Genomic DNA, 12958 nt, shown 5'->3' with positions numbered 1-12958 from the left:
CGCCTCAGACAAGAGATAATGTTACCTACCCTAACCTAACCTAACCACCCACGGCAGAGTGATTGATTATTATCGAGGTCTGACTTTCTCATTCTCCCACACACACACACACACACACACACACACACACACACACACACACACCCACCCACACACACACACACACACACACACACACACACACACACACACACACACACACACACACAGGAGCTAGAGAGTTACTCCACTACTGGTAAGCTCATCCAGTCATTAAGTTAGCCAGGAATCGAACCCGTGTACTATTAGCTGGTAGGAGAACCACTCAGAAGATAATGTATGAAGTAACATTAATTAGTTATATAATTAAGTCATTAACACGGTGTTGTGAGTCATTACGTCTACTAAGTACATCTCATACCTGCCTCGCTCCCAGCACCAAGCCTAACCTAACCTAACCTCATCCCCAGCACCTAGCCTAACCTAACCTAACCTCGCTCCCAGCACCTAGCCTCACCTCACCCCCAGCACCTAGCCTCACCTTACCTCACCTCACGCCACCAACACAGTCTTCAGGCACCAGATATATATAGAGTCACACTCACCTTAAATAACTCACTACAGTCTCTGGTAAATAGTTCCTCCATATCAACAATTCTTCTTCTATAACATAAACATCAACATTTACTCTACGATTAAATTTATGAGGAAAACCATAATAATCCATCAGCCATTACAAAAAAACAATTGACAGTTGACATAAAACACTTTCAATATTTGACATATAAACTTTTCTTCCTTTCGTTGCAATATTGCCTCACTATGTTGCACCAGACACTGTTGCAATATATACCATAACTCTCTTTTAGGGGAGGGAGGAGGAGGGTGAGGGGAGGGGGAGGAAAGGGAGGGGGTAGAAAGGGGGAGAGGGGTAGAGGGGGAGGGGGAAGTTATTGAAATTTAATAGCAAGGTAAAAATACTGTGTGTTTTTTGTGTAGATCTTGACCTCTTGATCTTCACCAATCAAAGTGCGTCCTAAACTACACCAGGGAAGGAGTTGTTTTGGGCGTCTCGAGGTGAAGTGTGTTCCTTATATAGTGTAGATATGACTCAACATACTGTACACCCCGTCACTGATAGAGAGAGAGGTATATTATAAAGACAATAGCCCACGATATAGGGTACAATACTATGAGAAGTACAGGTATCGTAATATATAGTGTGGCTTTAATCACGAGAATACGGTACAATAATATGGAAAGTAAGGAACGATATTTGATCAGGTGAGTGGGGAAGTGATTTTATATCAATATTCGGTTAATTTCATACTTTTTATATCACTATTCGGTTAATTTCATACTTTTATATCAATATTCGGTTAATTTCATACTTTTTATATCAATATTCGGTTAATTTCATACTTTTTATATCAATATTCGGTTAATTTCATACTTTTATATCACTATTCGGTTAATTTCATACTTTTTATATCAATATTCGGTTAATTTCATACTTTTATATCACTATTCGGTTAATTTCCTTTTATATCACTATTCGGTTAATTTCATACCTTTTATATCACTATTCGGTTAATTTCATACTTTTTATATCAATATTCGGTTAATTTCATACTTTTATATCAATATTCGGTTAATTTCATACTTTTTATATCAATATTCGGTTAATTTCATACTTTTTATATCACTATCAACCACCAAAACATTTCGTCGAAAATAACAAAAGTAATTATCATTCTTTACGAGACAATTATAACCCTGTAAATATGAGTTAAATAATTAGCTCTTGTTCTTATAATGCCCTGAAACATCACACACACACACACACACACACACACACACACACACACACACACACACACGTACTATAATTTACCGACACACACTGAGGTTTATTGGTGAGATAATTAAACATATATAATAAAATAAAGCCAACCCTATAATGTATGTAATAACAAATTCGAGTAACAAATTCCAGAGTATTAATGGAGGTATTTGTTATGGTGGAGTTAATCTGTTGTTTACGGTGTTTAGGCGGCCTGACACACCACAGGTCTTAATGTACTGCTGCTGGTAATGGGGTGTTGTGGTGTAAGCCTGTGGTGGTGGCGGTGAAGAAGAAGAATGGAGACTGAAGAGGTGGGGAAGATATGGGAGGAGGAAGAGGCGATAATAATATTTTTGAAGTAATTTTCATCACTTTTGGCGTTTGTGTAAATTATTGTTGTTGTTAGGCGTTGTTACTGACGTCACACCTTCATGGCGCCTGTGTCTCTGTCATCATGATGTCATCACCCCTCCTTTGTAACTATGGAGCTGTTCCTCTGGTCTTACACCCTCCTGGGCTAAGAGCTGTTCCTCTGGTCTTACACCCTCCCTGGGTAACTAAGGAGCTGTTCTCTGGTCTTCACCCCCCTCGTTAACTAAGGAGCTGTTCTCTGGTCTTACCTCCCTGGGTAACTAAGGAGCTGTTCCTCTGGTCTTACACCCCTCCCTCGGTAACTATGGGGCTGTTCCTCTGGTCTTACCCCTCCTCGGTAACTAAGGGCTGTTCTCTGGTCTTACACCCTCCTCTGTAACTAGGCTGTTCCTCTGGTCTTACACCCTCCTCTGTAACTAGGGCTGTTCCTCTGCTTACACCCTCCCTCTGTAACTTATGGGCTGTTCCTCTGGTCTTACACCTCCTTCGTAACTATGGGCTGTTCCTCTGGTCTTACACCTCCTCGGTAACTATGGGCTGTTCTCTGGTCTTACACCCTCCTCGGTAACTATGGGGCTGTTCTCCTCCTTACCCCTCCTTCGTAACTATGGAGCTGTTCTCTGGTCTTCACACTCCCTCGGTAACTATGGGGCTGTTCCTCTGGTCTTACACCCTCCCTCGGTAACTGTGGTGTTCTCTGGTCTTACACCCTCCTCGGTAACTATGGGGCTGTTCCTCTGGTCTTACCCTCCTTCCTTAACTATAGGGCTGTTCCTCTGGTCTTACACCTCCCTCGGTAACTATGGGGCTGTTCCTCTGGTCTTACACCTCCCTCGTAGCTATGGAGCTGTTCTCTGGTCCTTTCTCGTTAACTATGGGGCTGTTCCTCTGGTCTTACACCCTCCTCGGTAACTATGGGGCTGTTCCTCTGGTCTTACACCCTCCCTCGGCTATGGGGCTGTTCCTCTGGTCTTACACCTCCCTCGTGCTATGGAGCTGTTCCTCTGTCTTACCACCTCCTCGGTAACTATAGGGCTGTTCCTCTGGTCTTACACCCTCCCTCGGTAGCTAAGGCTGTTCCTCTGGTCTTCCTGGTAACTATGGGGCTGTTCTCTGGTCTTACACCCTCCCTCGGTAACTTAGGGGCTGTTCCTCTGGTCTTACACCTCCCCACGGTAACTATGAAGCTGTTCCTCTGGTCTTACACCCTCCCTCGGTAGCTATGGAGCTGTTCCTCTGGTCTTACACCTCCCTCAGTAACTATGGAGCTGTTCCTCTGTGGTCTTACCCTCCCTCGTAACTATAGGGCTGTTCCTCTGGTCTTACACCCTCCCTGTTAGCTAAGGCTGTTCTCTGGTCTCCTCGGTAATTCAAGGGCTGTTCCTCTGGTCTTCCCACCCTCAGTAACTATGAAGCTGTTCCTCTGGTCTACACCCCTCCCTATGGTAACTATGAAGCTGTTCCTCTGGTCTTACCCCTCCCTCGGTAGCTATGGAGCTGTTCCTCTGGTCACACCTCCCCTCGGTAACTATGAAGCTGTTCCTGGGCTTACACCTCCCTCGTTATAACTTTATACTGTTTCCTGAGTAATTAAACCACAAGCCACTCCCCCAGAGAGTATGAGGGTGATCCATTTACTAACCAACCACCCCTGAGATAAAGATGCTATTCTCTTAGGCTGTTCCATCGAGCGTCCAGCCACTCCGGTAAGGCTAATGTAGTCTTAATCCCTCTTAACTCCTCTTGTAAATATGGTCGCTGTTCGCTTGCCTGCCGACCCCCCAGGTTAATGAAGTACTGGTGGTGGCTGGGCAGTAGTTTAGCTAAGAGAGGTAAGTGGGAGTGGGAGAGGGACGGAGGGAGGTGAATGGGGCAGGGGAGGGTAGAGGTGGGGGCAGGGCGGGGAAGGGAGTTGGGGGTGAGGGAGTGGGTGGAGGATGGGGAATTGGTTTGCGAGCGGCCAGCATTACCCCATTAGGAGAGAATGGCAGCTTTCCGTCTGCATTGTGATACCCTAGTACCGGCCATCTGGGTGGTATGGTACGGCTATGGGGGGTGTGAAGGGGGGTGAAGGGGGGTGAGAGGTGGAGGGGGTAGAGGGAAGGAACATGAACGAAGGGAATGACTAAATTGACAGACAGACAGTTAGACAGGTAGGACAGGTAGCAGCCCAAAAAACAACTGATGCTAATTAACTAATAGTCACCTGACAACGAAGAAAACAATTGTCAGACCAGACACAAGACAGTGGCGTCAACACAACACAACGCAACACAACACAACACAACACAACATCAACACAACGTAACACAACGCAACATAACACAACACAACACAACGTAACACAACACAATACAACACAACACAACGCAACACAGCACAATGCAACTACAGCGCAACATAATACAACACACAACACAACACAACACAACACAACACCTCACAAGACTTTCTATGAGTGAGATGTTGTCTCTGAGTTGTGGCTTGCGTTAGGTTAAGTTAGAGTTAGGTTAGGTTTCATTGATATTCGTAGTTTAAGTAGACAGAATACTATATAAATAATGTACAGTTATGGCCAAAATACTGACATTGCTGAAACTTTTGAGTATTTTATCTCTGTATATTTTGGTGTAATATATATGTGATGATGTGAAGATTAGCACCCTGATGATTTCAACTGATGATTAAACAAAGTAATGCTAGATGTGGTGTGTGTGTGGTGTGGTGTGGTGTGGTGTGGTGTGGTGTGGTGTGGTGTGGTGTGGTGTGTACTGTGTTATGAATCTTAGGTAAACCAACTAGGATGGCTACTTCAGGTGCCCTAATACCATAAGAGAGACGTCTTACACTTGTCACTATAATCAGCAACAACAAGTAACTAACCTATACTGTGCAGCGGCCGTGATGGTCAGCTGCACAGTACCCTCATCACTGCTCAAGACACTGTTGCCGACGTCGACCAAATGTTGAACAAAATCCTTCAGTTGTCAGCCCAGGTGATGTACAACTGTGTCAAAGGTAAACAGAGCAAGGCTCACTCGCCCCTCTGGTTCAGCCTAAACTAGAACATTACAAATCAACACAACGTTAACAGGAGAAATTTGCCTTTGAAAATAGCCACGAACTGGTCGTTCCTGGAGGCTGGAGTGAGGCGTACAAATATACTAACTATCTGGCAGAGACCACACACATTATGGGCCTTTATCTGTGTGTAAGTACTGTTGATGCGGGAACATTACACAATGCCTCTCTTAAGTGTACAGGTGGATGACACTGTCCCTTGTTGCTGAAGGACTTACACCTAACTACACTCCAGCTCCATACTTGGTGGTCCAGGGCCTGGCGTTAATGGCCCGCGCCCATAACCTTCCAGGAGGCCGGACAAGCTGCTCACACCCGCTGGTAATGACTTGAAGTAACGCATATGGTGCTCAAGCCTCTACCTGAGGTCCAACTTATTCCTACCTGTTATATATAGTCGTTAATTATTATTTATCAGTATTAGAAATCTTTATCACCTAAGTCAACACGAGTAAATGATAACACTCAGAAGCCTTCCTGAGGGTCTGAGGGGTGTCATAATAAGCCATGCCAGCGAACATTAACCGACTAATAGCTGGAGGACTGAGTTTCGTCTCAACCTCAGGAGCTTCTGACAAACTCTCTCTGTTATAAAACCCAGAATTTGAACTGGTTGTTGTTGTATTGATGTAGTTGTTGTTGCTATTGTTGTTGTTGTTGTTGTTTGCAGGTCACGTCACTTTACACCACCTGGAGGTCAGAGGTCAACGTAGTAATTGATTGAATGTTTATTTGTTTATAATAAACATTAGAGGAGTTTAGTTTAGTTAATATGACCAAATGACCCCAGCTTGGCGTGAGAGGTGAGGAAAGGAGGGAGGAGGAAGGAGAAAGCTTGTGATAGATAAGAGGAGGAGGCGTCTAACAGAGAGAGAGAGAAAATATAAAGTCGTAGCAGATGTCTACACAACCCTAGTTGAAAAATTCCATAGATGTGGACCTTCGTCGATCGTGATTGTGTTAGAGCCAGCTATCAGTCTGCTATGATTGGGGGTTGGTATGAGTGGGGAGGAAGCTGGCAGTAACGAGTGTTCTCAAGATCACAGTCCTGACTTGACACCCTCAACGCCATCTATTAGTCAAATGATAAAATCAGCTGTAGAGTGTGTTGCTCGGCCATGGAGGCTGAGATTCTGTAATTATTTACCTTATCTTATTACATCGAAACAACTTTGCCGTTGAGGTTCCGAGTTTGTACCAGTCGATGTTGGACCTTCCTGGTCCCATTCTGGCTAGCGGGTGAGCTCAGATCGGAAGGATAAAAAAGAAGGAGTCTCCCGGCCACTTGAACATATATGGTTCCTGGGAAGGAGACCATATAATATTAACCATTAACATCAATTACTGAGTTTAGGTGTTGAGAGTAATCTTGTGAGATGTGTCTTGTTTCTTCCCGGTGATCTTATCCAACGAAATATTTTCACGGAATAAAGTAATGGTGATCTGGACCATGACTAATCCTCCTTGATGATATGGTATATCGGGCCGCAAAAATCCTCAACAAACCTGGAACCTCGCTGTTATCTTTATCTCGTCAGCATCAGCAAGAAGAATCTCTGGCATAATTTCCACAATTGGCCAACAATTGCCTTCACTGAGACACTTCAACACAACCTTCTGAGATCACCACCGCCATGCTAACAACAGATAAAGAACTCAAGAGCTGGACTACAGTGTCTAGTCGTTACATAACCAGTTGTTGAGAACATTTTATCCTGAAGATGGCGTCACAACAGGCTCCCCCCTACAACAAGAACAAGAGTTTAAGGCCTTTTAGTTATAGTCATTTGCTGTCACTCAACACGAGCGAGAGTCAACACACCTTAACCCGATTCTTCCCCACCACTCACCAGGATCAGTTTTGCTGTCGAATGTGGTGCTGAGCCGTCCTGGGTGTGGCGCTGAGCTGTCCTGTGGTACTGAGCCGTCCTGTGTGGCGCTGAGCCGTCCTGGTGTGGCGCTGAGTCGTCCTGGTGGTGCTGAGCCGTCCTGAGTGTGGCGCTGAGCCGTCCTGAGTGTGGCGCGAGCTGTCCTGAGTGTGCTGAGCCGTCCTGAGTTAACAGAAGTGAGAAGGTTGCATCCACAACCCTCTCTTCAGCCGAGGGAAGGAGACGGACACAAGTCTTGGGTATCAGAAATTCTCATCGCCGACAAAGCCAGACCAAGTAATGAGGCGACCAAACCATCACTTCACACCCAGAGCCAACCCTGTGACTCCAGGATGGACCAGCGCCAGAGAAGGGCTACCTGCCTCACCTGCTGCCACTGAGACACACCATCACTAAGTCTCCGTCCCAGAACCAGAGACGCCTTAGGCTCTCAGCCTGGCCTCGAGAGTTCAGGAGGTAGAGCCCAGTCTTCCTGACACCTGGGCCACACCCTGGGTGAGGCCCTGACCCATTGTCACTGCCTCAGAGTTTCTGTCCCCCAGAAGGACTGAGGCAACAGGTCAAGGTGGTAGCTAAAGTCATTTGTTCACAAGCTTAGGGTATGCCTTGTGTCGGAGTGGCTCACCAAGTTACTCTAAATGTTCCATAATGAGAGTTGACCACAAGGAACAAAACAACACCATGAGAGGACTGACACATATGTACACGTCTGACTGCCCGGCGACCCTCCACCTGACACCCAGAATAAGTTACCTGATACTCCGCCCCACCTTACACCGGACACCAGCCCCTAATACCTGCCCCACCCTACACCAGCCCCTAATACTCCGCCCCACCTTACACCAGCTCCCTAATACCCGCCTCCCACCCACACCAGCCCCACATCTGCCCACCCACCAGTCCCCACTCCGCCTCCACCTACACCAGCCCCCACCTGCCTCACCCACACCAGCCTGACACCTGGCTCCCCACCCACACCAGCCCCCACATCTGGCCTCACCCACACCAGCCCCCACACTCCGCCCCCACCTTACACCAGCCCCCCACACCTGCCCTCCCACCCTACACCAGCCCCCACTCCGCCCCACCCACACCGGCCCAGCCCCCGATCCCTGCCCCACCTGCCCAGCCCCACATTCCATGCTCACCCACACCAGCCCTGACATTCTGGCCCCCACCCTATGCACCCCAGCCCTCATCACACCTCCTCACCCACACCAGCCCCACGCCTCACCTTCACCAGCTCCTGATCACCTGCTCTCACCTTACACCAGCCCCACACCTGCCTCACCTTGCAGGCTCTTGACATTCTGCCTCACCCACACCAGCTCCCCACTCCGCCTCACCTTCCACCAGCCCCTCACTCCGCCACCTACACCGACACCAGCTCCCCACACCTGCCTCCTACCTTACACCAGCTCCTATCATCTGCCTCACCCACACCAGCTCCCTAACACCGCCCACCTTCACCGGACACCAGCCCCTGCACAGAAAAATACTTCATTAGACAACAGACTGAACTGAGTTAGGTTGACCTCATCCCCTGGCCTACATTAAATGAGAGTCACAGCCATTATAAACACTTGGGTGAGGTGTTAAAGAAGGGTGAGAGTTAAAGAAGGTGAGGTGTTAAAGAAGGTGAGTGTGTTAAAGAAGGGCAGGAAAGAAGGTGAGGAAGTTGTAAAGAAGGGTGAGGTTGAAGAAGGGTGAGGTGTTGTTAAGAAGGTGAGGTGTTAAAGAAGGGTGAAAAGAAGAAGTGTGAGGTGTTAAAGAAGGTGAGGTGTTAAATAGGTGAAGAAAGGTGAAATAGGGTGAGGTGATAAAGAAGGGTGTGAGTTGTGCAGAAGGTGAGGTTAAATATTGCAGGTGATGTTAAAGAGAAGAAAGCAGCATGAGGTGTTAAAGAGGTAGAGGCGTGAGAGTTAGTGAGTTGTTAAAGTAAGGGTGAGGTGTTAAAGAAGGGTGAGGTGTTAAAGAGTCATGAGGTGTTTAGTTTATGTGTTAAAGGATGGTGAGGTGTTAAAGAAGGTGGTGAAAGCTAAAGAAGGTGATGTTAAAGAAGGTGAGGTGTTGTGTTAGTCAAAGAAGAGAAGTCGTGAGGTGTCAAATATGGAAAGGTTAGTCATGAGGTGTTAAAGAGTAAGAAAGTTAAAGTTTAGGTAAGAAAGGAAGGTGGAGGTGTTAAAGAAGGGTGAGGTGTTAAAGTAGGGTGAGGTGTTAAAGAAGGGTGAGGTGTTAAAGAAGGGTGAGGTGTTAAAGTAGGTGAGGTGTTAAAGAAGGGTGAGGTGTTAAAGAAGGTGAGGGTGTTAAAGAAGGGTGAGGTGTTGTAAAGAAGGTGAGGTATTAAAGAAGGGAGGTGTTAAAGAAGTGAGGTTAAAGAAGGGTGAGGTGATAAAGAGCGACCCACGAGGAACCGAGATAATGGATACAGTTGTCTTAGAAGGACCTCAGAGGTGTATGACTAAGCAGCCAAACAGAACATGGAATGGTTTAACTTTGTTGTGATTCGTTTAATGGCCATGTTAAATAATATAGCCAGGCATCATATAGTGCTGTGTCGGGATGAGTAAGATAGACAGACGTATTGTGTTGTGTTCCCGTGATGAAGGCAATCAGTAAGACGGGGCACAAAACAATAGATGAGGCAGTGTGTGAGATGGTCTCTCTCTCTCTCTCTCTCTCTCTCTCTCTCTCTCTCTCTCTTTCTCTCTCTCTCTCTCTCTCTCTCTCTCTGCCTCAGATGTTACTAGGATAATGAAACACTTGCTGCTAGTGTTGTTGTTAACATGTGCACAATTCATCATCAGAATGAAACACTCTTGAGAGATAAATTATCACAGTGATTTACTTGATAGTTGTACGAAATAATGTTTTTCACACCAGACATTATGGTTGAAAATCTTACTAATGAAACGTTGTAGATAATCGCTCTTGTGTGGGTTTAGTCTGGAGAGTCTTTGGCAGCGATCAATTTGGCTCCACGCACGCCATGTCAATCACTGGAGACTTACACCTGCGTGAGAGTAAATTGATTCTGATGGTTGGCCCAGGTGTGCACTCCTCCTCCCCTCCCCCTCCCTCCTCCTTCTTTCGATGACTTCCACTACGGTATATCTCCACTGCCCACTACTCCACTGTGAACTCTGACACTCCACTTCGTGACCTCCACGACCATATTGGCGGGGCTGGGGAGAGGAGGGAGTGGAGGGGAGGAGGGGAAGTGTGTCTGACCACCTTGTTAGAAATTAGACATAACAATTTAATGTGAGTGAGGGAGTGAGGGGTGAGGGGTGAGGGAGTGAGGAAGGAGAGGGTGAGGAGGTGGAAGGAGAGGGTGAGGGAGTGAGGGGTGAGGGAGTGAGGTAGTGAGGGGTGAGGGAGTGAGGGGAGGGAGGAGAGGGTGTGGAGGGGTGAGGGGGTGAGGGTGAGGGGAGTGAGGAGGTGAGGGGGTGAGGGAGGAGGGTGAGGGAGGAGAGGGTGAGGGAGTGAGGTGTGGGAGTGAGGGGGAGGAGGGGTGAGGGGAGGGGTGAGGGGTGAGGGGTGAGGGAGGGGGGTGAGGGAGGAGAGGGTGAGGAGTGAGGGGTTGAGGGAGTGAGGAGGTGAGAGAGTGAGGGGTGGGGAGGAGAGGAGGGTGAGGGGAGGGGGTGAGGGGGTGAGGGGTGAGGGGATGAGGTTGTGAGGGGAGTGAGGATGAGAATATGACTGAAGTAATTGACCTGACTATTAGTCAGGGTCTGGACCATGAATGACCACCGATGACAAACACTAAAACCCAAAATACTTTAATTAACCTTTACTCTATAAGCACAAGGCGGGGATAATAATAATGTGTCGACGGCTGATCTGTTTGTCTCTTTCTGTTTATCACAGGTGGCTTTATGATAGGTGTGTGGTAGGTTATATTCTCTACACACCTGAGATACACCTGGTCACTGTCAGACTCTACACAATTGAGATACACCTGGTCACTCGTCAGACTCTACACACCTGAGATACACCTGGTCACTGTCAGACTCTGCACCCTGAGATACACCTGGTCTCCGTGTGTCAGGCTATATTTCTGACACACCTGAGATATATTTGGTCACTCGTGTACCTGGTTATATTCTGGATAATTTGAGATACACCTGGTCACTGTGTAGTAAGGTTATATTCCTACACACCTGAGATATACTTGGTCACTCGTCAGACTTGTTGATTAATTCTGTTATCAGGTATAAAGGTTATTAATTTCACCGTAGAAGCAGCTCTGTAGATGGATCCTGTGTGGAATAATTTAGTTTATCCATGTGTGTTAATGTCACCGAGTGGTGGATTGTTTTGTGGTGGATTTAGGGATTAGAAGAAAAGTACATGCTTCGATTTTATGACACTTAACTGGATTAAATTTGATCTTTATGACCGCTACCTGATCCTAACCTAACCTAACTTAACCTAACACGTTGACTATATGGTTACATTGTTTGAGCTTCAGAAGTATTTGTTGACATTTCAATATCTGTATTTTCATGGAACTCAAGTCACCTGCCTAAACAACTCACCACACACACACACACACACACACACACACACACACACACACCCACCCACCCACCCCACCCACCCACACACACCCACACCCACCCACCCACACACCCACACCCACCCACACACACACACACACACACACACACACACACACACACACACACACACACACACACACACACACACACACACACACACACACACACACACACACACACACACACACACACACACACACACACACACACCGTCAGCTTATTTCATCATCTGTTAGTTTTTATGTGTTGTCCAAGCACAGCTGGACCTGGCAGGCCCCAAGGGACCACGACATACCTAACCCTCACCTCCCCTATGAGTGAGGTGTACTTTCCTCTAAAAACCTTGCCTAACCTTGTATAAATTGTCTATATAATAAACCCGACAAAATTTCCATGATATAAATAATGAAAAAGTCGACCACAAAGTTACCAGAGTGAGGCAGGCAGCAGACGGAGAGACTGACCCAGTGTCGCCTTTTAAGATTCACTCATCACCAGGACAATTGGTTCTGTGGAGGTTTGAATCCATATTCTTGTACGTTGGTGAACAGTATTTATCTTAAACTTAACGAAAACGTGACACAGATAACAAGATAACAGCGCGACCAGTTGGCAAGAGGAAGGTGTTTAAAAGATCGATAACGTTTATATTCTGGAGGAGGCGAGGAGGTGGTAGGGGAGGGAGCCGCGAGTGTGGCGCGTGACGAGGGGATGAACGGAAGCAGAGTGAGGGACGTGTGGGTATGCAGGAGAGTAGGTAAGGTAGACGGCTCGACTTGTGCTTGTCTGAAGAACATGAAGAGGATTCAAGTGTGAAAAAGACTGATCAAGCGTTGTTGCTACGTTGAGATCCGAGGCAGAGGAGCTTCGTCAGTCGTCGCCAAGAGGTAGCGGAGGGGTGTTCTTTTGCATCTGGGCGGCTGACTTCACCTAGAGGCCACATAAACTTATTTTGGGACGACGAAGGTATTAAGCGAAGACCCACAGTGGATTCCCTTTGACGAGTTTAGGATTCCCAGAGAGACTTAGTGAAGCATTAACCACTTGTATACGGGGTCTCCTCTGCTGAATAAAATCGTCTGAACCAAATAAAATATTAAAAAGTGACGTCCCAGTAGTGAAGGGCAAAGGTCACCCTCAAGCAGATTTTCACCACAGATACAAGACGACAGTGTTTTGTAAGATGACCAACAGAGCAATACGTAACTGAAACGAAGCAATACCGA

General features: G+C 46.8%; 1 protein-coding gene across 1 annotated transcript in view; it reads right to left on the bottom strand.

Annotated features, from left to right (window-relative positions):
* LOC121858521 (spidroin-2-like) overlaps positions 1-7329 on the bottom strand; it is a gene marked incomplete at its 5' end in the record, with an annotated part of 28724 nt that extends 21395 nt beyond the window's left edge. Inside the window, one exon of the mRNA XM_042354992.1 lies at positions 7129-7329. Coding sequence (XP_042210926.1) covers positions 7129-7329 — 201 coding nt within the window. The remainder of the gene's footprint in view (positions 1-7128) is intronic.
* Between the last annotated feature and the right edge of the window lie 5629 nt (positions 7330-12958).

This window comes from Homarus americanus, unplaced genomic scaffold, assembly GCF_018991925.1.
Source record: "Homarus americanus isolate GMGI-L3 unplaced genomic scaffold, GMGI_Hamer_2.0 scaffold25866, whole genome shotgun sequence".
NCBI lineage: Eukaryota > Metazoa > Arthropoda > Malacostraca > Decapoda > Nephropidae > Homarus > Homarus americanus.
The sequence above is the reverse complement of the archived record's forward strand: the minus strand, read 5'-3'. Positions and strand labels throughout refer to the sequence as shown.